This window comes from Muscardinus avellanarius (assembly GCF_963383645.1).
Source record: "Muscardinus avellanarius genome assembly, chromosome: 18".
NCBI lineage: Eukaryota > Metazoa > Chordata > Mammalia > Rodentia > Gliridae > Muscardinus > Muscardinus avellanarius.
The window spans coordinates 42,230,817-42,257,797 of record NC_137804.1 but is presented as its reverse complement, the minus strand read 5'-3'; the positions used below and the strand labels follow the sequence as shown (position 1 = coordinate 42,257,797).

At 54.3% G+C, this 26,981-nt stretch overlaps 2 protein-coding genes across 2 annotated transcripts; one reads left to right on the top strand and one right to left on the bottom strand.

The window, feature by feature from the left end:
• Positions 1 to 2,257: 2,257 nt before the first annotated feature.
• Positions 2,258 to 11,177, top strand: TMEM161A (transmembrane protein 161A; the record flags this gene model as incomplete). The annotated part of the gene is made up of 12 exons (XM_080715446.1): positions 2,258 to 2,269; positions 2,735 to 2,838; positions 4,036 to 4,116; positions 4,330 to 4,427; positions 4,540 to 4,696; positions 5,964 to 6,112; positions 9,574 to 9,634; positions 9,733 to 9,876; positions 9,962 to 10,075; positions 10,184 to 10,358; positions 10,457 to 10,553; positions 10,924 to 11,177. 12 exons carry the CDS (start codon positions 2,258 to 2,260, stop codon positions 11,175 to 11,177), a joined length of 1,446 nt encoding a protein of 481 aa, XP_080571572.1.
• A 2,004-nt stretch (positions 11,178 to 13,181) lies between these two features.
• On the bottom strand, positions 13,182 to 25,493 carry SLC25A42 (solute carrier family 25 member 42; the record flags this gene model as incomplete). Its single annotated transcript, XM_080715326.1, has 7 exons — positions 13,182 to 13,489; positions 17,961 to 18,112; positions 20,188 to 20,304; positions 20,951 to 21,117; positions 21,413 to 21,438; positions 22,346 to 22,451; positions 25,413 to 25,493. The coding sequence occupies 7 exons, from the start codon at positions 25,491 to 25,493 to the stop codon at positions 13,182 to 13,184; spliced, it is 957 nt and encodes a 318-aa protein (XP_080571452.1).
• Positions 25,494 to 26,981: the final 1,488 nt, after the last annotated feature.

Here is a 26,981-nt window from a genome sequence, read left to right as displayed (position 1 = left end):
TGCTGAGGCTGAGGCTGCCCTTGAACCTGCAATCCTCCTGTCTTAGCCTTCTGAGTAAAATACTGGGATTACAAGTGTGCCATCACGTCCGACTTTTTCCATTTTTTAAAAGAGAGTCTCACTAAGTTGCTGAGGCCATGGCGGCCTTTTTTTTTTTTTTTTTTTTTTTTGCAGGTCTGGAGATGGAACCCAGGGGCATTCGACCTCCGAGCTACACCCCCTGCCCTATTTTTAATTCTTTATTTTGAAACCGGGTCTCACTGAGATGCAGAGGGCCTCCCTAAGTAGCTGAGGCTGTCCGCGAATTGCGATCCTCCGGTCTCAGCCTCCCGAATGCCGGGATTAGAAGCATGAGCCGCCACACCTGGATCCCTAGGCAGCATTTTTGTTTTTCATTTTCAAACAAGGTCTTGTGATGTTGCTGAGAGACTCAGTAAATTGCTGAGCCTGGTTTTGAACCTGCGATCCTACTGTCTGTCGCAGCCTCTCAAGTACTGGGGTTACAGGCATTTGCCACCATGCCTGGCTATAACTTGTGTGTATGTGTGGTACTGGGGATTGAACCCAGGGGTTTTCTACCTCTGCGCTATACTAAAAGTCCTTTTTACTTTTTATTTTATTATACTTTTTTTTTTCTTTTTTGGTGTGTGTGTGATACTGGACATTGAACCCAGAGGCATTCTACCTCTGAGTTACACCCCCAGAAATGGCCTGGGGTCCCAGAATGAATGAAAGAACTGGGCACCCTCAGCTCCATCCCTTGGTGCCTTTTTTTTTATTTTTTATTTTTTTGGTTTTAGGGATTGAACCCAGGGACATTTTACCTCTGAGCTAAACCTTGTATTTTATTTATTTGTATGTTTACTTATTTATTTTTGTGGCACTGGGGGTGGAATCCAGGGTCGTTCTATCTCTGAGCTATACTCCCAGACCTATTTTATATTTTACTTATTTGGAAACAGGGTCTCACTAAGTTGCTGAGAGCTTCACTAAGTAGCTGAGGCTGGCTTTGAACCCACGTAATCCTCCTGTTTCAGCCTCTCAAGGCTTGATTTTTTATTTTTATTTATTTATTTTTTTTGCAGTACTGGGGATGAAACCCAGGGGCATTCTACCTCTGAAATACACCCCCAGCCCTATTTTTTATTCTTTATTTTGAAACAGTGTTTCACTGAGTTGCAAAGAGCCTCCCTAAGTAGTAGCTGAGGCCGTCCGCAAACTGTGATCCTCCTGTCTCAGCCTCCCGAATGCTGGGATTACAAGTGTGCGCCACCATGCCCGGCTTTATTTTGAAACAGAATCTCCCTAAGTTGCATAGGTCCGCACTAAGTTACTGAGGCTGTCTGCAAATTCATAATCCTCCTGTCTCAGTCTTCCAAGTACTGGGATTACAAGTATGCACCACCTCACCTGGTGTCATAAAGTTGTTGTTTTTTTGTTTTTTTTTGTTTTTTTTTTTGGTACTGGGGATGGAACCCTTCTACCTTCCAGGCTACACTCCCAGACCTACTTTTTATATTTTATTTGGAAACAGGGTCTCTTAAGCCAGCAAGGCTGGCTTCTAACCTGCGTGATCCTCCTGTTTTCACCTCCCAAGTGTGGGGATTACAAGCATGCGCCACCACGCCTGGCGTCCCTGCCCTATTTTTTATTTTGAAATAGGGTCTCACCAAGTGGCTGAGGCTGTCGTGAGCCACAATCCTCCAGTCTCAGCCTCCCAAATGCTAGGATTACAAGGGTGTGCTACCATGCCCGGCTTCATAAATTTTTTTTTAAAGGACTCCAAGGTTCTGGGGTGTAACTCAGTGGTAGAGAACTTGCCTAGCATGTTCAGAGATCCTGGATTTCGTCTCCAGCACCACGTGCACACACACACACACACACACATGCGTACTCATGTATATATATATATATGAATTCCACTTAAGCTCGGAGAGCAAGCCAGGCGTGGTGGCGCACGCTTGTAATCCCAGCATTTGGGTGGCTGGAGACAGGAAGATCGAGGTTCACGGACGCCCTCAGCTCCTTCGTGAGACCCTTTGCAACTTAGTGAGGCCCTGTATCAAAATGAAGAATAAAAAATAGGGCTGGGGGTGTAGCTCAGAGGTCGAATGCCCCTGGGTTCCATCCCCAGCACCGCAAAAAACAAACAAAACCCCGTAGGGCTTTATACTGAAACAAGCGGTGGTCTGGAGTGTAGGGTGGCTTTCCAGGGGGTTGATTGTGAGGGAGGGACAGGGAGCGAGGGTGCCCGGCCATGGGGGACACCGTAAGGTGGAAGAGAATAGAGATACAGTGTGTGCTTGGGGGCAAGGGAAGTGGGCGAGGAGCTGCTTGGGGGCCTAAGGAACACCTGCAGACAAGTAGGAAGCATCGCATCTCCCGATGAGAAAACAGATGCGGGCAGGTTGATACCTGCAGCGCTCAGCAGAGGCTGGAGGTGAGCCCTGCCCAGCCTGCGTCCAGCCTCTGGTCTCCACCTCCCCGTGCTCTGGCCAGTCCTGGGTGGTGGTGGTTGGGGGGTGTTTCCTGGCTTCTGACATGCAGGGTGGGCAGGCCAGGCGAAGGCCAGGGTCTGCTGCAAAGGCTCTCCTCGGGTCCCTTCCCCAAGACACCCCGCAGCCAGGGGCCTGCAATCCTCCGCTGGCCGGACTTCTCTATAAATAGCCTGGGCGCCGCAGGAGGCAGCTCGTGACCTCCCAGCAGGCGCTGCCCATCATGTCCACTCCCGCAGGCGGTCCTAGGAGTGCAGCTGGTGGTGACCCTGCTCACCGCAACTCTTATGCACAGGCTGGCGCCCCACTGCTCCTTCGCCCGCTGGCTGCTCTGCAACGGCAGGTGAGCCCCGCCCTGCCTGAGGTGGGAGGGGCCTTTGGCACCACTCCCCACCGGTGGAGGAGCCTCAGGGCCGCGTCCTTGGTTCACAAGCCCCACCCCCAGGGTGGAAGAGCCCTGGTGCCACGCCCTTCGGGTTCCCCAAGCCCTGCCTCCTAGGTGGGAGGGGCCTGGCCACGCCCCTCGAGCGCCCCAGAGCTGTGCTTCACAGGTGGGAAGGGCCACGGGCCACATATCTAAAGTTCCCCAGGCCCAAGTCACAGGTGAGAGGGGCCACGGGGCCACATCCCTTAAGTTCCGCAAGCTCAGCTCATGAGTGGCAGGAGCCCTGGCCTGCACCCCTTAATTCCTCAAGCCGTCTCCTAAGTGGGAGAAGCCCTGAGGTCACGCCCCTTAAGGCCCAGCCCTTGGGTGGGAGGAGCCCTGGGGCCGTGCACCTGGAGATTCCCCAACCTTGCCTGGCAGGTGGGAGGAGCCCGGGCCACACCCTTCCAGTTCTCCAAGGGCTCCAGGAGGCCATACCCCTTGAGTTTTTTAAACCCCACCCCCATTGGTCAGGGGAGCTTGGTCCTGTCTCCTCTGGATCCCCAAGCCCTCCCTCACGTTTCCTTTTTTTTTTTTTTTTTTTGCCGTACTGGGAATGGTACCCAGGGGCATTGGACCTCCGAGCTACACCCCCAGGCCTATTTTTTATTCTTCATTTGGAAACATGGTCTCACTAAGTAGCTGAGGCTGGCCGCGAACCTGCAATCCTCCTGTCTCAACCTCCCGAATGCTGGGATTACAAGCTTACAAGCGTGCGCCACCACGCCCGGCCCTGCTGCATTTTTTGAGGTGAAAACTATCGAGATACAATTGACGTGCAACAAACTTCACAGCTGGACCTGTTTTGACGGAGGTGCACACTGTGCGGCCTCACCCCGCCTCGTGCCCCCAGTAAGCAGCCTTCTTTGTCCCTGGTTGGATCTCTGGCCCGGTTTGAGAATCTGGTGGAAACTAAATTTTTTCCCCCAGGAGAGTTAGCCTGCAGATTCAGGAGTGTCCAGGATCCCCAAGCCTACTGGGCCTGGATCTGTGGGTCCCACTGTCTCCCCAGAATTGCCCCTGGCCCAGCACTGGCCCCACTCTTGTTCTGGAACCCGGGCTTGGGGCTCCCTGGCCCTCCCACCATGACGGACCTACCCTGACTCTGTCCCTCAGTCTGTTCAGATACAAGCACCCATCGGAGGAGGAGGTCCGGGCCCTGGCTGGGAAGCAGAAGCCCAGAGGCAGGAAGGAGCGGTGAGCGCCCCACCCCGTGCTCGGCCCGTCACAGGCCTGCTCCCACACCTTGGCTGCCACTGGGGCAGGCGAATGGGTGGACCCGTCAGAGTGGAGGTAGCACCCAGTACTCACTGGCCCTGCTTCTGTGGGTGCAGCGGGGACCCGGCTGGAGTTGGGGGTTAGCGCCTTTTCTAGGTGCTCACCTTCCCTCCTGTGTCCCCATTCCCTCAGGTGGGCCAATGGCCTTGGCGAGGACAAGCCGTTGTTGGTGCCCCGAGATGCCCCATTCCAGCTGGAGACCTGTCCCCTCACCACCGTGGATGTGCTAGGTGACAGCCCGCCCCGTGACCACTTCCCCTCCCTCTGGCCCCTCAGGCCAGAAGCCCTGGGGGTGCAGGGAGAGGCCTCCTGGAAGCTGAGCAGAGCGCCCGCCTTCCGCAGTCCTGCGCTTCTTCCTGGAGTATCAGTGGTTCGTGGACTTTGCGGTGTACTCGGGCGGCGTGTACCTCTTCACCGAGGCCTACTACTACGTGCGGGGCCCGGCCAAGGAGACCAACATCGCGGTGTTCTGGTGTCTGCTCACTGTGGCCTTCTCCATGTATCCTTCCTCCCCACTTGGGGCCGCCCCTCTCCCTAAAATCACACCCCAAACTCAGTAAAGCAGCCGCATGCTCTGAGGGTGGGCGGGCAGCTGAGCCAGAGGAGATGGCTTACTCCAAGTAGCCCGCCCCATTCCAAGCCTTCTGCCCCCCTCAAGTCATCAAAGCTGCATAGACATCAGAGGCCAAAGTGTGACTTGGGGGGCCTAAGTGTGAGAACATTCAAAGAGAGAGTCACTCAGGTGGAGTGGGCTTGGGGAGATGGACGCTTGCCTCAAAGCTCACAATGGGCCAGGCGTGGTGGCGCACACTTGTAGTCCCAGCATTCGGGAGGCTGAGACAGGAGGATCACAGTTCACAGCCAGCCTCTGCTACTTAGTGAGGCCCTTTGCAACTCAGTGAGACCCTGTTTCAAAATAAAGAATAAGCCGGGCGTGGTGGCGCACACTTGTAATCCCCGCGCTTGGGAGGCAGAGACAGGAGGATCGCGCAGGTTCAAAGCCAGCCGCGCGCGCTGGCTTAGGAGACCCTGTTTCCAAATAAAAAAGTATAAAAAATAGGTCTGGGAGTGTAGCCCGGAGGTAGAAGGGCTTCCAGGAACCCCAGTACCACCAAAAAAAAAAAAAGAATAAAAAATAGGGCTGGGGGTGTAGCTTGGAGGTAGAATGCCCCTGGGTTCCATCTTCAGTACTGGAAAAAAAAAAAAAAAAAGCCTCACAATCGTTCCAGAAAGCGCCTGGGCATCCATGAGGGCAGGTTGGTGGCACAGTACCTGTATCTCTGAGCATTTTCTGTGTGGTCCTGGGTATTGAACCCAGGGGCATTCTACTTCTGAGCTACACCGCCAGCCCTAGGTTTTAGTTTGAAATGGGGTCCCATTACTAAGTTGCAGAGGGCCTCACTAAGTAGCTGACCTACGAACCTGTGATCCCTCTGTCTCAGCCTCCCAAATACCGGGCTTACAAGCATGTGCCACTGTGCCCGGCGCTCTCTGAGATTTTCTAAGGGGTGGAATGCCACCTAGGGGGGGGAACCACACAGGGCCTCCCACATGCCGGGCAAGCACCCCACCAGGGAGCCGCACCCCCACCTGCACGGTGGCCATTTCTAACTGGCCACAGACCCTTAGGCCACCTCCCTAATAAGTACCCCCCACACAAACCCAAACTCCAGGCCAGTTTGTCCCCTGGAGCCAGGGGTCCAGGGGTTCGGGCTGCAGGCACTGAAACCCCAGTGCAGTCAGGGCTGCCTTAGCTCCATCCCCAGCAAAGTGTTCCTGACTGTGACGCGGCTGTACTTCAGTGCCGGGGGCGGCGAGCGGTCGGTCTGCTTCACCTCCGCCTTTCTCTTCCTGCTCCTGGCCATGCTGGTGCAGGTGGTCCCAGAGGAGATGCTGGAGCTGGGCCTGGAGCCAGGTGGGTGTGGTGCCCAGCGGGCAGCCGCTTGCCGCGCGTGTGTAGTGACTGGCATGCCCCGGTAGCACCTGGAGTTCTGAGTGCCGAGGGCAGAGCTGCTGAGCACAGGCGTGCGAGCCTCGGACGCTTGGCCCTGGGCACCCTCTTGAGCCGGGGACGTGAAGATGTCCCCTTTCTCACTGTCTCTGGTGTCTGTGCCTGGTACTGGCTCTTCACACAAGAACTTGTGCCGAACTTCTGTCCTGTCTGGCAGCCCGTGTTGAATGTCTCCCTAATTTAATTTGGGGGAAATGGCCGGATGGCGTAAAAGCCATAAAGTATAAGAACGAAAACCACTCTCCGTCATGGTCCTCCTCCCACTAGAGGGACCCTCGGGCGCCGCCTTCCCATATTCATACAAAACAATGGTTTTTCTGTTCAAAAGGCTAGATCGTGGAAGGTTTTTGTTTTTGTTTTGTGATATTGGCCTGGGAATAGAACTCAGGCTCATTCTACATCCCTGAGTGATACCACCAGTTCTTATTATTTTTATTTTATTTTTTTGGTGGTACTGGGGTTCCTGGAAGCCCTTCTACCTCCTGGCTGCACTCCAAGACCTATTTTTACATTTTTATTTGGAAACAGGGTCTCCTAAGCCAGCGCGCGTGGCTGGCTTTGAACCTGCGTGATCCTCCTGTCTCCGCCTCCCAAGTGCGGGGATTACAAGCGTGCGCCACCACGCCCGGCCAGTTCTTATTTATTTATTTATTTATTTATTTATTTTGTGGTACTGGAGATGGAACTTAGGGGCATTCTACTTCTACGCTACACCTCCAGCTGTACTTTTTATTTTGAAACAGGGTCTAAGTTGCAAAGGGCCTCACTAAGTCACCGAGGCTGTCCGTGAACCGCAACCCTCCTGTCTCAGCTCCCAAATGCTGGGATTACAAGCATGCGCCACCACGCCTGGCTCTTACTTTATTTTGAAACAGGGTCACCACTCCTGGCAAGCTTCTGCCTTTCTTACTTTTCTCTGACCTATTAGTCAAAAGAGGGGTAATCTTCTTCTGGGATGTTAAGGTTCTTTAGTTTCTCTGTGTAGTTCCATCAGTGTGTTCTTTGAGGCTATTTACAAGGTGTGTTCAAGTTTGGAATTGCTCCTGACGAGTCAGCATTTTATCATAATTTATTGGTCCCTTTTGTCTCTAATAAAACTTAAGTCTTAGTAGTTTATTAATATTAATATAGTCTCCAACCCTTTTTTTTTCAGTACTGGGATAGAACCCAGGGGCATTCTACCTCCAAGCTATACCCCCAGCCTTATATTTTTATTATTTATTTATTTTTGTTTTTATTTTTTGCAGGTCTGGGGATGGAACCCAGGGGCATTCGACCTCTGAGCCACACCCCCTGCCCTATTTTTTTATTCTTTATTTTGCAACCGCATCTCACTGAGTTGCAGATGGCCTCACTAAGTAGCTGAGGCTGTCTGCGAACCACGATCCTCTGGTCTCAGCCTCCCGAATGCTGGGATTACAAGCGTGCGCCACCACGCCTGGCTTATCTTTTATTTTTAAAACAGGGTCTCATTGAATTACAAGGGGTCTAAGTAGCTGAGGCTGGCCGCAAGCCTGTGATCCTCCTGTCTCAGCCTCCCAAGTACTGGGATTACAAGCCTGGGCCACCACGCCCGGCTATCCTCGTGTTTTTAACATCCCCTTTTTTCCAACCTTCCAGTAACCTTATGTAGATATGTGTTGTTGGTCCTTTAAAATACAGCTGGATACTTTTATTTCTTCCCTCCTTTCTCTTGCCCTGTTCCTGTTTCTTGTGCTGTGATAGAACCCAGGGGCTCACCCAGGCTAGTTAAGCACTCTGCTACTGAGCTACACCCCTAGTCCTTGTAGCTGTATCTTTTCAGTGGATTCTGAGAATCTGTTATTTAACTTCAAATTTAGCCCGCTTACATTTAGTGTAGTGGCAGGCCTCTTGGCCTGGGTTCTACCTTCTTACTTTCTCCTTACTCTCCTATCCTCTTTCTGGTGCAGTTGACATCAGCCTAACTGTTGTTCCTTTACAGGTGATCTGTCCTAATTCCCTGGCTGCTCTGTGGTCTGTTTTTTGGTGTCCCACAGTTCTGCTACAGTGTGTCTGGGTATGGATTTCCTGTTATTTATCTGGTTTGATATACTCTGTGTATGCCATTCATTCTGCACCTTCTCATTCACTGTCTTCCAGGAGCTCCTCCTCCTCCATCCCCTCTTCCCGCACACCAAGGCTCTGATTTGTCTAATGTTGGGCTTCCTGGTCTGTCGACTTTATCTCTCGGCCTCTCTTTATTTTTCCCACCTTCTGCTTTAGAGGCTGAGTGATTTCTTCAGATCAATCTTCTGAACCCTCAGTTCCTCCTTTCACTGTTTCTAATGTGCCATTTAACAACCTGTTATCTTGAAACATTTTTTTTTTCTGTAGAAGAGCTTAACTGAATTCCTCTGCGGTCCTCTGGAGGTAGCCTGATGGTACCGTTCTGTGACTACACCTTTTATTTCCCTTACAATTCATGGAACTCATTTCTGAAGTCCTCAGGGTCTAAACTTACTAAACTTACCTTTTTCCTGCTGACTTTTTTTTTTTTTTTTTTTTTTTTTGTGCAGTAATGGGGATGGAACCCAGGGACATTCTACCTCCGAGCTACACCCCAGCCCTATTTTTTTATTCTTTATTTAGAAACAGGGTCTCACTGAGTTGCAAAGGGCCTTACTAAGTAGCTGAGGCTGTGTGCATACCGCGATCCTCCTGTCTCAGCCTCCCAAATGCTGGGATTACAAGCGTGTTTTATTCTTTATTTTGAAACAGGGTCTCACTGAGTTGCAGAGGTCCTCACTAAGTAGCTGAGGCTGTCTGCGAACCGCGATCCTCCAGTCTCAGCCTCCCGAATGCTGGGATTACAAGCGTGCGCCACCACGCCCGGCTTTTGCTGACTCTTCTTGATGGTGACTTGTTTCCTTGTAGGGTTGGTGATTCTTATTGTGAACTCATACTTATTTGCTCTTAAATCTGTGGAAAAATCTTTGGGCCTAAGTTGAAGACTCTTTGCTCCAGGGGGCTTTCCTCCATGAGAACCCTTCATCCTTAATCCTCCTGTCTCAGCCTCCCAAGTACTGGGTTTACAGGTGTGCACCATCACGCCTGGATCATTCTTCTATTTCTTGAAAAAAACCCCGCAGAACTAGGGCACAGAGTTGTCTTGCAGTGCTGGGGGTGCAGCTCAGTCGTAGAGTGTTTGCCTGTGCCCAGCCCTGGGTCCCATTCCCAACACTACAGGAAAAAAAATATATATATATTATATATATACATATATATATTCTCCCCATGTGTGGCACAAGGCCCGCCCCCGCCTACACCCCTCCTGTGGGGAAAGTCTGGAGGAAGGCAGAGAGGGCTCCAGATTTTGAAAATCCGTGCACTTCTTTTCTCCCCAGGCCTGGCCAGCATGACCGAGAATCTGGGGCCACTTCTGAAGCAGCAGGGCTGGGACTGGGCGTGAGTCCTGGGGCTCAGGGCGGAGGCAGGGCAGGCTGAGCCCCCCCCCCCCCCCCCCCCGCGCGCGCTGCAGCCTGATGGCCTGCCCCTCTCCCCAGGCTCCCTGTGGCTAAGCTGTCCATCCGCGTGGGACTAGCCGTGGTGGGCTCCGCGCTGGGCGCCTTCCTCGCCTTTCCCAGCCTGCGATTGGCCCAGACCCACCGAGATGCACTAACGATGTCAGAGGACCAGCCCGTGTTGCAGTTACGTGGCTCACTGGTGGGGTGGGATGCTCAGGGGAGAGGCGGGGGTGAGGGAGGCCTGGACCTCACCGCCCGCTGCCCCCAGGTTCCTCCTGCACACGAGCTTCCTGTCGCCCCTCTTCATCCTGTGGTTTTGGACCAGGCCCATTGCCCGGGACTTCCTCCATCAGGCACCCATTGGGGAGACGCCCCTGCCCTTGTGCGTACCTGGGTGCTGGGAGGGCACCTGGTTCCAGCCCAGGGGCCCAGGGGTCCTGCGTGGGGAGGCTCACCAGCCCTGCCCCTGCTCCCACCCTGCTCTCCACAGACTGTCCGACTCAGCCTTCGACTCGGTGCGCCTCTGGGTGCTAGTGGCCTTGTGCCTGCTGCGGCTGGGGGTGACCCGGCCCCACCTGCAGGCCTATCTGTGCCTGGCCAAGGTCCGCGTGGAGCAGCTGCGGAAGGAGGCCGGCCGCATCGAGGCCCGCGAGATCCAGCAGCGGGTAAGGAGAAGACCCAGGTTCCTGGCCCTGGGGGAGCGTGGGGTCCACCTGAGCGGCCAGGGCCCCTGCTGCAGCCGCCGCTGCTGCCCGTCCTCCAGGTGGTCCGCGTCTACTGCTACGTGACAGTGGTGAGCTTGCAGTACCTCACGCCACTCATCCTCACGCTCAACTGCACGCTGCTGCTCAAGTCCCTGGGTGAGATGCGGCGGGGCGGGGCCAGGAGGTGGGCAGGGGCGGGGCCTGTGGGCCAAGTTATGGGTTAGAGGCGGAGCCCGGACCAGGGCCAGTCCAGCAGGTAGGTAGAAGAGGGGTCTGGGCAGGGGCGTGGCCACAAGTACTGGTTAGAGGTGGAGCCTGGGGTAGGGGTGGGGCCTGGGCAGGGGTGGCCTTCAGGTGTGTGGAGATGGAGCTTGGGAAGGGCTGGGCTGTTTGACGGGTGGGGGCGGGGCTTGAGCTGAGGTCAGGCCGGCAGCAGAGGCAGGGGCAGGGCCTCGGGCAGAGCCTAGCATGGTGGAATGACTCCCCTGGCTGACCCCTTCTAACTCCCACCACCCTCCTCTTGCAGGCGGCTACTCGTGGGGCCTGGGTCCAGCTTCTCCAGTGTCCCTCGTCCCCGCCTCAGCCAGCACTGTCCCTGTCAGGCCCGGGGAGGACGAGGCCCAGCAGACTGCGGCCCAGATCGCGGGGGTTCTGGGTGGCCTGCTCACGCCACTGTTCCTCCGTGGCGTCCTGACCTACCTGGTCTGGTGGACCGCCGCCTGCCAGCTGCTGGCTAGCCTCTTTGGCCTCCACTTCCACCAGCAGCTGGCAGGCGCCTAGCTACCCACAAGCCTCCCTGGGGCCTTGATATTGGCCTAGGGCCCACAGGACACGTGCCCTCAGTGTGCCTCAGTGTCCCCAACTGCAAGACGCAGCCGGGACTCTCCATCTTCCTGTCACTGCAGTGCTGGGGCACTGGTCCTGGGGCAGGCGGGTGTAACCTCACTGCGTGTGTGTGTGTGTGTGTGTGCACACGTGTGCGCGCGCGTCTGAGTGATGAGCTGCTCTTCTGAATAGACAAAGGAGCAAGCCACTTCATATGAACCGTCCACCGGCTGGGGGAAGGCTGTGCGCCACTGATGGCTTTTGGAGGCCACAGGGCACTTACTGGGAGAAGGAAGGGGGGAGGGCAGTGCGGGGCGCAGCTCAGTGGCAGAGCATCTGCCTGGCATGTGTGAGGCCCCAGGTTCCATTCCCAGCACCAAAAAAATAAAAATAAAAACTACCCTTGTTAAAATAATGTCAGCCCTGTTTGGAGGTTCCTGGCAGAAGAGGCAGGGGGAGCAGGAGAAGAAGTGATTTATATTTTTACTAAATATACTCTCTTGGCACAAATCTTTAAAATATATAAACATTATATATAAACAAAGTGTCTTCATGGCATCAAAATATAACTCCAGCGCAGGACTGGCGACTGGCAGGGAGGGGCCGGCCTGAGGCTCCGCGGCCCTGTGCGGGCTGCCCGGCCCCTGCCCACCGCCAGAGCCCCCAGGTGTGACCTACTGAGGTCAAAGGACCTGAGGCCCTGACGCCAACTCCCCTGCCCAGCCTGTGGCCCGGAGGAGGGCACTTCCCACCTCCACTGGTGTCGCCTGCTGGGGGGACAGCCCCTGTACCCTCACCCAGGGGCCGTCCCCGCCCATCTCCCTTAGACATTCAGACCAGTCCCTCACAGCCACAGCTATTGGGGAGGACAGGGTCGGGGAGTGCAAGGGGGGGGGTGGCACCGGGAAGGCCAGGGCACCTTCACGGCCGCAGGAGGGAGGGCTCAGGAGATCACCGCTGCAGACGGCACTAGGACAGGTACTTGAGTCCCCACTTCTCTATGAGGCTGCACTTAGTGGGGCTCCAACCCTCATGCCCCCCCAGCTGCCAGGGTCCCCTAATCTAGGAAGACCAAGGCTACCAGACCCCTTGTACTCCATTCATGGGAATGAAACCACCGCCGTTGGTGCGTGTCCTGGCCAGCACGGATGCCTAGCAGGAGGCACGGATGTCAGCTGAGCAGAAGGTACAGGCCGCAGACCTGACCTGCAGAGGTTCAGTGGGTGGGCAGAGCTTACAGGGCTGGGGGAGGTGGCTGGGCGCTACTAGGGGCAGATGCCAGGCTGGGGGTCAGACCCAAACCTCGGTGGTGCTCCGCCATGGTCTGTGCCAAATTCTGCTGGGTGGGGGTAGTGGGGCCACAAACTAGGGAGGAAGCAACAGCGAGGGAGACCTGCTGCTGAGCCCTGCTGGCCCCGGAGCCTGGCTGGCTCTGGGAGGCCGTGTGGACCACGAGGCTGGCACGTGGGGCACGGCACAGAAGGCTGGTGGGTGGCTGGGTGAGGCTGCCTCTGAAACTGCAGCAGAGGACGAGGCTTATCCCATCCTGGGCAGGGGACTGGCCACCAGGAGCGGCGCCTGCGCAGTCTGGAGGCCGGGCACACGCTCGCCAGGGCCAGAGGGAGTAGGGCGAGCTCTGAGCCCAGTGCAGACAGGGCTCGAGCGAGCCACGTGCCAGATGACTCGCTGCCAGGAGGCGGAGCTGGCTTTTGGGGGATACCTTGGGGAGACAGTGCCTGCCCCTGGGGAAAGGGGAAGGGACAGCAGTGGTTTCCACGGCCCACATTGCACTTCCCGATCCATCCTTTGCGCTCAGACACGCGGAGCTGGGGCCGCCCGGCCTTCCTCTTCCTTCCACAAAGTGCCACGACCGGCTCCCAGGCCGGAGCCAGGCGCACTGTTTCCCGACTGGCACGGGAAGCTAAAAGGGCGCCCGCAGCGGCTGACCCCCAGGGCGCCCTAGCTCTGCAGGTGCCGCAGCAGGATCTGCATGAGGTCAAAGGTGGTGAAGCTGATGCCCACGGCGATGGGGCCCTTGAGCCAGTTCATGCTCAGGCCCTTGTAGAGGCCGCGCACCGCGCCCTCCTCCTGCACGATGGTGCGCAGTGTGCTCAGGATAGAGCCGTGCTGGTGGCCCGTGACGCCGGCCGTCTGCATGCGCCGCCGCACCACGTCCAGCGGGTACGAGGCCGACTGACCGATGAGGCCCGCGCAGGCCCCGAAGACCATGCGCTCGAAGGGGTAGGGCTGCTGGCGGCCGCTGTACTCTGGGGGTGAGGGCGGGAGGACGTGAGGGGACGGGGCGCATCTGCGTGTGCCCGAGCAACCTGCAAAGGCACACTTGAACACCCACACGTGCACACGCACGCACGCACGCACGCACAGCCCACGCCCTCTTCCTCACGTCCTTATCGCTCCCCCTTCCTCTCCTTTCCTTTAAGTGCTGGGAATTAAACCCAAGGGCTCGTTACCTCTGAGCTATACTCCCAGCCCCATTTTATTTTTTATGTGGGAACAGGATCTTGCTAAGTTACTGAAAGTCTCACTGTGTTACTGAGACCGGCCTTGAACACGTGACCGTTCTGGGCTTACAAGTGTGCACCACCACGTCCGGTCCATACTTGTAATCCCACTTAGGAGGCTGAGGCAGGAGGATCGAGGTGTGTGTCCAGCCTTAGCTACTTAGTGAGGCCATTTGCAACTTCGTGGGACTTTATTTCAAAATAAAGAATAAAAGCCGGGCGTGTTGGCGCACGCTTGTAATCCCAGCATTCGGGAGGCTGAGACGGGAGGATCGCGATTCGTTGATGGCCTCAGCTACTTAGTGAGGTCCTCTGTAACTTAGACCCTGTTCCAAAAATAAATAATACAAAATAGGGCAGGGAGTGTAGCTCAGAGTTCAAATGCCCCTGGGGTTCCATCCCCAGACCCACACACACACAAAAAAAAAGAATAAAAAAATTGGGCTGGGAGTGTAGCTCAGAAGTAGAATGCCCCTGGGTTCCATCCTCAGTAATGCAAAAAATAATAATAATAATCATATAATGAAGTCCTAACACCCCAAGGGAGTCCCTGCTCAATGTCTAGGTAGGAAATAAACCATGGGATGGGTACCTGTCTAGCACAGGACGGACCTACACTGAGAGAGGGAAGAGGGGTACAACTGATCCATAGGGGCTTTCTTTTTTTTGTGATATTGGGGTTCCTGGAAGCCCTTCTACCTCTGGGCTACACTCCCAGACCTATTTTTTATATTTTTATTTGGAAACAGGGTCTCCTAAAGCCAGAGTGGCTGGCTTTGAACCTGTGCGATCCTCCTGTCTCCACCTCCCAAGTGTGGGGATTACAAGCGTGCACCACCACACCCGGCTCCATAGGGGCTTTCTGAACATCTGCGGTCCTGAGTTTAGATCTAGGAGTTTTAGTGTTGTTGATTTTTTTTGCGGTGCTGGAGATGGAACCCAGGGGCATTCTACCTTTGAGCTACACCACCAGCACTGATTTTTACTCTTTATTTTGAAACAGGGTCTTGCTGAATTGCAAAGGGCCTCACTAAGTAGCTGAGTTTGGCCATGAACTATGATCCTCCTGTCTTAGCCTCCCAAATGCTGGGATTACAAATGTGAAAAAATAAAATAAAAGATAAAAAAACAAGCCGGGTGTGGTGGCGCACGCTTATAATCCCAGCATTCTGGAGGCTGAGACCTGAGGATCGCGGTTTGCGGACAGCCTCAGCTACTTACTGAGACCTCTGCAACTCGGTGAGGCCCTGTTTCAAAATAAAGAATAAAAAATAGGGCAGGGGGTGTAGCTTGGAGGTCAAATGCCCCTGGGTTCCATCCCCAGACCCACACACACACACAAACAAAAAAATAGGGCAGGGGATGTAGCTCGGAGGTTGAATGCCCCTGGGTTCCATCCCCAGACCCACAAAAAACGAAACAAAACAAAACAAAATAAAAAACCCGGGTGTGCTGGCACATGCTTGTAATCCCCGCGCTTGGGAGACTGAGACGGGAGGATCGCGCGGGTTCGAAACCAGCCTCAGCTACTGAGTGAGGCTCTCAGCAACTTAGTGAGACCCTGTTTCCAAATAAAATATAAAATAGGTCTAGGAGTATAGCCCCGAGGTAATAAGCCTCAGGGTTCTATCCCCAGTACCACCAAAAAAAAGCAAAAAGAAAACAAATAAATGTGTGCCACCACCCCCGGCTTCTAGAGCACTTTTTGTTTGTTTTGGCAGTATTAGACATGGAACCCAGGGACTTTCTACCTCTGGGCCATACTCCCAGACCAATTTAATTAATTAATTAATTTATTTATTTATTTATTGTGGGTCTGGGGACCATACTCCCAGACCAATTTATTTATTTATTTATTTATTTATTTATTTATTTATTTATTGCGGGTCTGGGGATGGAACCCAGGGGCATTCGACCTCCAAGCTACACCCCCTGCCCTATTTTTTTTTTTAATTATTATTCTTTATTTGGAAACTGGGTCTCACTGAGTTGCAAAGGGCCTCACTAAGTAGCTGAGGCTGTCTGCGAACTGTGATCCTCTGGTCTCAGCCTCCCAAATGCTGGGATTACAAGCGTGCGCCACCACGCCCGGCTCCAATTTTATACTTTATTTGGAAACGGGGTCTCACTAAGTAGCTGAGGCTGGCTTCGAACCTGTGCGATCCTGTCTCAACTTCCCAAGCCACACCCAGCTTTATTCTTTCTTTCTTTTTTATTTATTTATTTTTTTGTGGTACTGGGGTTCCTGGAAGCCCTTCTTCCTCCGGGCCACACTCCCAGACCTTTTATTTATTTATTTGGAAACAGGGTCTCTTAAGCCAGCGTGGCTGACTACGAACCTGCGCCATCCTCCTGTCTCCGCCCCCCAAGCGCGGGGATTACAGGCGTGAGCCACCAGGCCCGGCCTTTATTCTTTATTTTGAAACAGAGTCTCACTAAGTTGCAGGGAGCCTCACTAAGTGGCTGAGGGTGGCTGTGAACCTGTGATTCTCCGGTCTCAGCCTCCCAAGTACTGAGATTATAAGTGTGTGCCACCACGCCTGGCTGAAAATGTTTGAAAGAGCAAAATGCTGTGTCTGAACTGAACATATAGAGGCTTTTTTTTGTCATTTTTCCCTAAGCCATATAGTACAGCAACTATGTACACAGCATGTACCATTATATCAGGCCAGGATTCCCTAGATAAGCAATATAGTATAACAACTATTTGCATGGCGTTTATATTGTATCAGGTATTTTTGATTTGGTACTAGGGTTAGAACCCCAGGGCATTCTACCACTAGGTTACACCTGCAGCCCTTTTTATTTTTTATTTTGAAGCAGGGTCTCACTAAGTTACTGAGGGTCTCACCAGATTGTTGAGGCTGTCCTCGAACCTGTGATCATCCTGTCTCAGCCTCCCAAGTACCAGGATATAGGCATGTGCTACCATATCTGGCTTGTTTATTTACATTTTTTTTTTTTGTGTGTGTGTGTGTGGTGGTACTGGGGGTGGAACCCAGAGGCTTTCTACCTCTGGGCTATACTCCCAGAACCATTTTATATTTTATTTGGAAACAGGGTCTCACTACTCACTAAGTTGCTGAGAGCCTAAGTAGCTGAGGCTGGCTTCGAACCTGTGCGATCCTCCTATCTCAGCCTCCCAAGCGCGGGGATTACAAGCGTGTACCACCACGCCCGGCTTTTGTTTTATTTAATAAAAAAAGAAAAAAAAATCTGGGAGCAAAAAAGGCCAATGTTGCCGGGCGTGGTGGTGCACGCTTGTAATCCCAGCATTTGGGAGGCTGAGACCGGAGGATCGCGGTTCGCGGACAGCCTCAGCTACTTAGTGAGGCCCTCTGCAACTCTGTGAGACCCGGTTTCAAAATAAAGAATAAAAATAATAGGGCAGGGGGTGGAGCTCGGAGGTCGAGTGCCCCTGGGTTCCACCCCCAGACCCGCAAAAAAAAAGAAAAAAAAAAAGCCAATGTTAACACCTGTTCACATGGGCTGCAGGTATGAGCATGGTTCTATTACTCCATGGAGGACAGCTGCCCTACATCTCTTTTTTGTTGTTGTTTCGGTGGTACTGGGGTTCCTGGAAACCCTTCTACCTCCAGGTTACACTCCCAGACCTATTTTTTATATTTTTATTTGGAAAGAGGATCTCTTAAGTCAGCGAAGCTGGCTTCGAACCTGCGCGATCCTCCTGTCTCCGCCTCCCAAGCGCGGGGATGACGAGCGTGCGCCACCACGCCCGGCTCATCTCTCTCTCTCTCTCTCTCTCTCTTTTTTTTTTCTCCTGGTACTGGGGGTGGAACCAGGGGTATTCTACCCCTGAGCTACATCCCCAGCCCTATTTTTTATTTTGAAACAGGGTCTCACTGGGTTGCAAAGGGCCTAAGTAGCTGAGGCTGTCTGTGAACCTCGATCTTCCTGTCTCAGCCTCCCGAATGCTGGGATTACAAGCGTGTGCCACCACGCCCGGCCCTTCTGCATCTCACTTTTGCAGTAGCGTTGCACCTACATGTGCACAGAGAAGAGGTGACCTCCAGCACTCTGACACAGCTGGCTTTCCCAGCGGTGCCTGGAGACACCTGGTTCCGTCTTTGGCCCCACCTAGAGGAGCCCATGCCTCGGTCCTCCGCCCATTCCCTGTCTGTGTGGCCCTGGCCCAAGTGCACGTCCCAAGGCTGGCCTCCGCAATGCTGCTCCCCTTGACCCCGGCTCTCCTTACCTTTGTGCAGGCTCTTGAGGGTCTCATAGGTGAAGAAACTCAGCCCGGCATAGGGGATGACCCCCAGCACAGTAGGTGTGAAGCCGTGGTACAGCGTCTTCAGCCCCTCTTCTCGGGAGATGCGGATGAAGACGTGGAAGATGTTGCTGTACCTGTGGGTGCAGCACTGGGCTCAGCAGCCTGGGGAGGAGTTGGGCCCCAAGTCCTGGGGCTCCCTGGGCTGCCTGAGCCTGGGCTGGGTGGGAAAGCTTTGAAGTGTAGCAAGGAATAGCCAGGCATAGTAGTGCACACCTGTAATCCCAGTGGTTGGGAGGCTGAGACAGGAGAATTGCAGATTCGAGGACAGCCTCAGCAATTTAGTAAGACTGTCAGCAACCTAGCAAGATCCTAAAAAATAAAATAGGAGGCCGTTGTGGTGGTGCACGCTTATAATCCCCGTACTTGGGAGGCTGAGACAGGAGGATCGCGGTTCGTGGCCAGCCTCAGCTATTTGGCGAGGCCTTCTGGAACTTAATAATGAGACCCTGTTTCAAAATAAAGAATAAAAATAGAGCCGGGCAGCCGGGTGTGGTGGCGCACGCTTGTCATCCCAGCATTTGGGAGGCTGAGACGGGAGGGTCGCGGTTCGTGGACAGCCTCAGCTACTTAGTGAGGCTCTCTGCAACTCAGTGAGACCTGGTTTCAAAATAAAGAATAAAAAATAGGGCAGAGGGTGTAGCTCAGAGGTCGAATGCCCCTGGGTTCCATCCCCAGCACCACAAAATAAAAAATAAAATAGGAGCCAGGCATGGTAGCCCGTGCTTGCAATCCCAATACTTGGGAGGCTGAAATAGGAGGATCACAGTTCCTCAAGCATCAACTACTTAGTGAGGGCCTCTGCAACTTACTGAGACCTTGTTTCAAAATAAAAGAATAGGGCTGGGAGTATAGCTCCGAAGTAGAATGCCCCTGGGTTCCACCCCAGTACTTAAAAATAAAATATAAATAAAAAATAAATAAGCCGGGTGTGATGACACACACTTGTAATCCCAGCACTCGGGAGGCTGAGACCAGAGGATCGTGGTTTGCAGACAGCGAACCCTCCACAACTTAGTGAGACCTTGTTTCAAAAATAAAGGATAAAAAATAAGGTTAGGGGTGTAACTCAGAGGTAGAACGCCCCTGGGTTCTATCCCTAGACCGCAAACAAACAAACAAACAATAGGGCTAGGGATGTAGCTCAGAGGTAGAACACCCCTGGGTTCAATCTCCAGTACCATAAAGAAAGAAAGAAAGAAAGAAAGAAAGAAAGAAAGAAAGAAAGAAAGAAAGAAAGAAAGAAAGAAAGAAATTCACTGGTAAGAACATGCTGTACTTTCATGGTGGAAACTTCTTCTTGATGTGCTGGGGACGTAGCCCTGCGGCAGAGCGCTTGCCCCGCACGCACAAGACCCTGGGTTCAATCCCCAGTGCTGCAAAGGAGAAAAAAAAAGAAAGAAAGAAAGAAAAAGAAAAAAGAAATTTCTTTGATGTGCTCTACGCTTGGCTTTTTTTGTGTGACACTGGGGGTTGATTTAACTCAGGGGCATTCTACCTCTGAACTACTCCCCCAGCTCTATTTTTAAATTTTTTAATTAATTAATTAATTTTTTGGTGTGTGGTACTGGGAATGGAACCCAGGGGCCTTCTACCTCCGGGCTACACTCCCAGACCTATTTTATATTTTATTTGGAAACAGGGTCTCTTAAGCCAGCGCGGCTGGCTTCGAACCTGCACGATCCGCCTGTCTCCGCCTCCCAAGCACCGGGATTACAAGCGTGCGCCACCACGCCCGGCTATTTTTTTTTTTATTTAGAAGCAAGGTCTTGTGAGATCGCCAGGCATCTCACACTTGCTGAGACTGTTCTCGAACCTGTGGTCCTCCTGCCTCCTAAATCCTGGGATCATGAGTTAGGCAGGTGTCCTTGCTCCAAGCTGCACCCTCTGCCTCTTCTACTCTTAGGCATTTTTCGCTTACCTGTACCCAATTCAAAATGTCTAATGCAAGCAGAGGCTGGCCCCAGGTGAGAGCAGAGGGCTGCCTTTCAGGAAGCTGAGTCAGGTGGGGTCAGGGTGGAGCCCTCAATTCAGTGTCCTGTGCAGCTGGACACTGAGGCCCAGGGCCTGAAGCAGGGCTTTCTGCTTGGGGGCCCCAAGCGACACCGAGCCCCGCCCGTGCAGGCGGCAGGGATATGGCTGCTGGACTCACATTTCCTTCGGGGTCACTGCCATCCTCGCTCTGACCAGGTCCAGGGGGTAGGTGAGTGAGGCAGCGGTCGTTCCAGCCAGTGCTCCGGCCAAGAGGCGAGGCCAAGGGGGAAGGGCCCTGGGAGGGAGACCCCAGCGCGGGGCTGTCAGTCACAGAGGCCTACCCAGCCGGGCAGGCGACTCAGCCCGCGGAGCTCCCGAGTGGCGGGACCTGGAGATCTGCACAGCGGCCTCTTCCCCCACTACCTTCCCCATGAGTGGGTGTCTCTTCCCTAAGGCTCTGGGAACACGATGGCCCGCACCGCAGGGACTTAGGTTCTTGGTGGAGGGCGGGTGCCAGGCACCAAACAAAGGAATGGGCAAAGGACGGAAAGGGAGAGGCACCACGGAGAGAGCCAGAGGAGGGTGTGACTGGGTGGGCAAGGGGCGTGGAAGGGCAGGAGCGAGGGTGTGGCCAGGTGAGTAAGTACAAGGCCAGAGCCCGGGGCGTGGCCAGGCGGGAGGGGCGTGGCCCAGCCTGAGGCGAGGGCGTGGCCAAGAGGAGCCTGTGTCGCTGGGCATGTGGAGGCCAGGCCAAGTGGGGCGTGGCCAGGTGGGTAAGGGGCATAGCCAAATATGGGTGGGGGCATGGCCTGGTGGGCGGGAGTGTGGCCAGAGCTGGGGTGAGACCAAGGTCAGGTGGCCCAGAGGCAGGACCGGAGCAGGGTGGGTGAGGGCAGGGCCCAGGCGAGGGCGTGGCCAGGCAGGCCAGCATGGGGCCTTACCCTCCCTGGAAGCCGTAGTAGAGGCCCAGGATGCGCTTGTACTCCTCGTGGGCGCTGAACTGGATGGCGGCGTAGGGCACCACACGCACCATGGTGGCCGAGTTCCCACGCCACAAGCTGAGGAAGCCCTCATTGAGGTAGGTGAAGTAGAGGAGCCGGAAGGCCTCCTGGGGAGAGGCAGGTCAATGTCCCTCTACCCCCACCTGCCCACGTGTGCACCAACTCGGCAGGTAGAGCGCCCTAAAACGCAGAGGTGGACGGGCGCACCCCATCGCCTGTCCCAGGGTGGGGGACAGCACATCCCCAGAGGTGCAGGGGGGGCCTGCACTGGCCAGAGGCTGGCCCAGGGAAGGGCGGGGCGGGGAGCAAAAGGGCAACCTCAGCAGCAGCGGTGTCCCCGCCCCCCGCACTCGGGGCGGGTGTGTGCCCGCCCAGGCCAGGGTCCCGGACCCAGCAGCTCACCTTGGCAGAAAACTTTTTTGAAGACACTGGAAGAAACAAGAGCACAAGAAAGTCTATGAGATGCATAGGGCAGAACCCCCGTTCTGTGAGACCCCACAGTGGGGTCTGGTCGGAGCATTGGGGGTATCGGCTCCTGAGAACACACTCCCCCGGCAGCTCCCCTTCTCTGCACCCCCTCCCCTTGCCCTGAGGCTGCCTGGCTGGCTGGCTTCTCCCCAGTACCCTGGGCCACCCTGGGGTGGGCATGCCAGGCCATGAGGACGTCTGGAAAGGATCCAGAAGTATTGACTTCAAGGGCCAGGATGAACCCTGGCCTGGCACCCCACGCCACCTCGCATGTGCAGGTGGGCACAGGTTTTGCCTGCCAGCTGTCACCTGGCTCCCTGCCGGCCCAGCGCTCTCCGTGCCTGCTGTGGTGGCCAGGAGGAAGGCTGCCCCTCGGCTGTGGTCCACACCTGTGTCCTGTCGCTCCTTCATCCCCACACCAGCCCAGAGAGAGGCTGGAGTTGGTGCTCCCATTTTGCAAATAAGGAAACAGGCACGGCGAGGGGAAGGAACTGGTGACCGTTGGTGGGGGAAAAGGTTTCGTCTGCAGATGGCTCTGGCTCCACAGAGGGGAGAGGTGGCTTCTGTTCTGGGTTGCATTGTGACCCCCACCCCGAAGCTATGTCCACATCCCGAGCCCCAGCCCCTGTAAAGGTGACCTTATTTGGAAACGGGGTCTTGGCAGACTTGCTGGAGTTAAGGCGAGGTTGCGCTGGGTGCAGGTGGCCCCAACGCAGTGACTGATGTCCTCACGAGAAAACAGGCACAGTGATGTACAGCAGACAGGACAGAGACGGGCAGGGTGCGGCCACAGACGGCACCTGCAGCCGTGGGGCTGGGAGGGCCGATGGGGCTCTCTATCGCAGAGGGCAGGCAGATGGGCATTACCTTGGAAGATGATTTTGGTTCGGTCCAGGGGAGCTACAGCCGTCTTGGCCAGGGCACCAGCCAGGGCCCCGGACAGCAGGGAGCTGAGTACTTGCCTATGGTCTCTCTGTGACAGAACACAAGTTCGAGGTCAGCAAAGCCCAGGCGGAGGGAGGGCCTGGCTGGGAGGCTGGCCTGGGCCCAAAGAAATGGGGAAGCAAAAAGGGTGGCCAGGACATCTTAACTGACCAGAGAGGTGGCCGCTCCCCCAGGTGCCTAGGACAGGCACGGCAGAGGCTGGGGCCCGGGAGGCTGCAGGGATGGGGGAGGGTGTGAGACAACTGAGGGGGACCCCTGGCAGCCCAGGACAGACAACCTGGCAGGGTGTCAGCTTGAGGGTGAAGGGGGAGGTCCCTGAGCAATCTCACCCCTGAGTTCTGGCTGCCCTGACCAACTCAGGCACCTGGATGACCTCTTTGGCCCCTTGTTCTCATCTTGAGGTGAGGTGCCCTCTTCCCGGCCAAGCCCAGCTCGGGGACCTGTGCCTGCATGTCCTGGACCCATGCTTACAGCCTGGCCCCATAAGATCCAGGCTCTGTTCCCTCAATGTGCACACGTCTTCTCCACTGGCCAAGCCCTGTCCTCCTGAAGAAAGAAATCCCACAGCAATCCCAGGTTCCCAAGGCCAAGGCAGTGGGGTCCAGTCTCCATATCTTTGGGGACCTCTGCCTTTTCTGGGTCACATGGGCCGGGTTGTAGACTTCCGGCTTCAGTGAGTTTTGAGAGATACGGATGTTCCATGCTGGTCCTGGCAGCAGCTCCAAGGCTCAACCAGCTGAGTCAACTGAAATGACCACTCTTCCCAAGGCCTGGGAGCAGAGGCCATGCTCTGTGGGCAAGCAGATGACCCCAGACACGCCCTGCTGGTGCCGGGTGGGGTGTCCATTCTGTTTCCACCACCAGCTTATCTCCCATGCAGTCAGTGGTCACAAACTCAGCACCAATCCCAGTGCCTGGGAGGCTGACACAGGAGGATCACAGGTTCACAGCAGCCTCAACTACTTAGTGAGACCCTGTTTCAAAATAAAGAAAAATAGAGCTGGGAGTATAGCTCGGAGGTAGAATACCCCTGGGCTCAATCCCCAGTACTGAAGGAAAAAAAAAAGCAACTTTTTTGTGTGTGCAATACTTGGAAGCTCAGGGGTGCTCTACCACTGAGCTATATTCCCAGACCTTATTTGTCTATTTATTTACTTATTGTGCTAGGGATTCTGGGGACTGAACCCAGAGGCATCTATTTCTGAGCTACACTCCCAGCCCTACTTTTTTTCCCCCCAGCCCTACTTTTTATTCTTTATTTTAAAACAGGGTATCACAGCCAGGTGTGGTGGTGCACACTTGTAATCCTAGTACTTAGGAGGCTGAGACAGGAGGATTACAGGTTCGTGGCTAACCTCTGCTACTTAAGTGAAGCCCTCTGCAACTTAGAGACACCCTGTTTCAAAATAAAGAATAAAAATAGGGTTGGGGGTGCAGCCTGGAGGTAGAATGTCCCTGGGCTTAATCCCTAGTACTGAAAGCAAAACAAAACAAAACTCATGAAACAGGTGTTCACAAAATTATGGAGGGTCTCATTAAGTTGCTAAGGCTGGCTGCAAACCTGAGATCCTCCTGTTTCAGCCTCCCAGATACTGGGATTATAAGCATGCACCACTATCTCTAGCTCTTTGTGTATGTGTGGGGCACTGGGGTTTGAACCCAGGGACACACTACCTCTGAGCTATACCCCCACCATCCCTATTTTACTTTATTTATTTTATTTTATTATTTTACTTTATTTACTTCCTTATTTACATCCCCATTTTACTTTATTTTATTATTTATTTACTTTATTTTGAAACAGAGCCTCACTAGGTTAATGAGAGTCTCACTGCATTGCTGAGGCTGTCCTCAAACTTGTGATCCTCCTGTCTCAACCTCCCAAGAACTGGGATTACAAGTGTGTGCCACCACACTGGCATTTTTTTTTTTAAACAGGGGGAACCAGTAGGGAATGGTGGTTCACGCTTGTAATCCCAGTACTTGGGAGGCTGAGACAGGAAAATTTCAAGTCTGAAGCTTAGCCTCAGCAATTTAGTGAGGCTCTCAGAAACTTAACAAGACCCTGTTTCCAAATAAAAAATAAAATAGGCCTGGAGGTATACCCTGAAGGTAAAAGGCCTCTGGGTTTCATCCCAAGCACCAAAAAAAAAAAAAAGAAAAAGAAAAAAGAAAGAAAAAAGAAATAGGATCTCAGTATGTTGCTGAATCCCTCTAAGTTACTAAAGCTGTCTTCAAACCAGCAATCCTCCTGTCTTGGCCTCCTAAGTATGGGGATTACAGATGTACACCACCACATCTGGCTTGGCATCCGCTACCTCTGAGAGACACCTGCCTGTGCCTCAGCCCCAGCGGTGAGCTCACAGGTGACCCAGGCACATGAGTTTCTCGTCTGTCTAGTGCTCCACAGGGACACCTGGAACTTGGGGAAAGGTCAGGACCTCAGGATGACATCATCAGAGCTTTGACCCTGTGGACTTTAAGAGCCGCCCATGTGGTGTCCAGTAAGGTCAGGGCATGGGGCTGGGGCGGCCTGTGCTCCAGGTTCCCCGGGGGAGCTCCTGGGCCAGGGACAGCCCGGTCCCGCAGTGAGCGAGGTCCGGCAGATCTCATCGAAGAGGGGGCATTTTCCTCAATGAAGTGTGGGCATCAGAGGTGGTCTTTAGAGCTTGGAGCAACCCCCTCACACACCCCTTCTCGCTCTTCACAAACCCCAGGGGAACTGCCCTCCCATGTCCAAGTCCTCTCCTGAGAGGCTCTGGCTTCCTGCTGGCTGGATTCATGTCACCAATGGGACTTTCAAAGGAATGGAAATGACCAGTGGGTTCCACTAAAGCCCTTGTGGTGTCGGGGCAATGGGAACAGAGACGGAAAGAGGCGCCCACGGGATAGGGTGTGGGGCAAGGAAGCAGGAGCGATGTGCTCGGGGATCACGAGCCACGCGCTGTGACCAGGGGGCATGGGGACACCCCGTGGGAGGGCTACTTGCCTTTGAGGAGACGGGCGAGGGCAGGACGGCCCCAGCATCCTCCTGCAGGCGCACCGAGCCTTCCTTCACACCATTACCCATCCCAGGCCTGCTCAGGATGGCGGGGGACCGGGTCCTGGGGGGCAAGAGGGGTGGGTGAGCCAGGGTGGGCAGGGAGGTGGGGTCCCCACGCTGAAAGCCTGTGGCCTATACACTTGCCCCTGAGCCAGACCAAATGCCTGAGGTCACCAGGATGGATTTCCCAGCCTGGCTTCTGCCTCCCGGTGAGGAAGAGGATGGCCGGCCTGTTCTCCTGCACCAGCCCCTGGACTGGTCACTGACTCACGGACAGGACTCTCTCTTTAACCTGGTATCACAGAGCAGGCAGGCTCAGAAAGTGCAAGTGGCTGGCTGAGATGACAGTGGAGAGAGACAGGAGGCTGGGGGACAGGGCACCCGCCTGCCCAGGGCTGCTCAGCACCAGTGCTACCACCAGGCCAAGTGGTGGACTTGTGTCCGCTTGGATCCCAAGCCACCACCCACAGAAACCCTTAGACAGTATCCCAGCTGCCTGCTCTTTATAGCAAAGCTTAAGGTAAAGGGCCCTCAGACTTTCAGATTTCTCAAAACTGCCAAGATCAGAAACAGGTATGACAGCCAGGCATGGTGGCGCACACTTGTAATCCCAGCACTTGGGAGGCTGAGACAGGAGGGTCACATAGGTTTGAGGCCAGCCTCAGCTACTCAGTGAGGCTCTCAGTAACTTAGTGAGACTCTGTTTCCAAATAAAGTATAAAATAGGCCTGGGAGTGGGAAGGAAGGAAGGAAGGAAGGAAGGGAGGGAGGGAGGGAGGGAAGATGGATGATATGAGAAACCTGTCCAGCCCAAGCAGACTCAGGCACAAAAGGCCAGTGGGACCCTGGGGCCGAAATGGACATTTGGGGAAATGGAGGAAATGTGAATAAATGTGAGCTTTGGTGAATAGTTATGTCTCGATACTGGCTCGTGCGTCATGACCCATGTGCCACCCTGGTGTGAGACGGCAGGCGTGCAGAGCTCAGGAATTCTCTGCTCCATCGTCACGATGATCCTGTACATCTAAAACCACTCTCAAACAAGCAAGCAGAAGCCAGGCCCTGAAGACCTCTCCAAGCCACTTGCTGGGTCCCTCCGTGTGTGTGTGTGTGTGTGTGTGTGAGAGAGAGAGAGAGAGAGAGAGAGAGAGAGAGAGAGAGAGAGAGAGAGAGACAGAGACAGAGAGAGACAGAGAGAGACAGATATTGGAGATTAAAACCAGGGACATTCTACCTCTGAGCCTCTGAGTCATATCCTCAGCCATTTTGTATTTTTATTCATTTATTTGTGTGTGTGTGGTACTGGGGATTGAACCCAAGGGTATTCTACCTCTGACCTATACCCTCAGTCCTATTTTATTTTGAAACAGGGTCTAAGTTGTGGAGGGTCTCATTAAGTTGTTGAGGCTGGCCTCAAACCTGCGATCCTTCTGCCTCATCCTCCCAAGTACTGGGATTACAGGCCTATACCACCCCACCTTAGCTTATTTTTTATTTTTTATTTTTGGTGTTCCT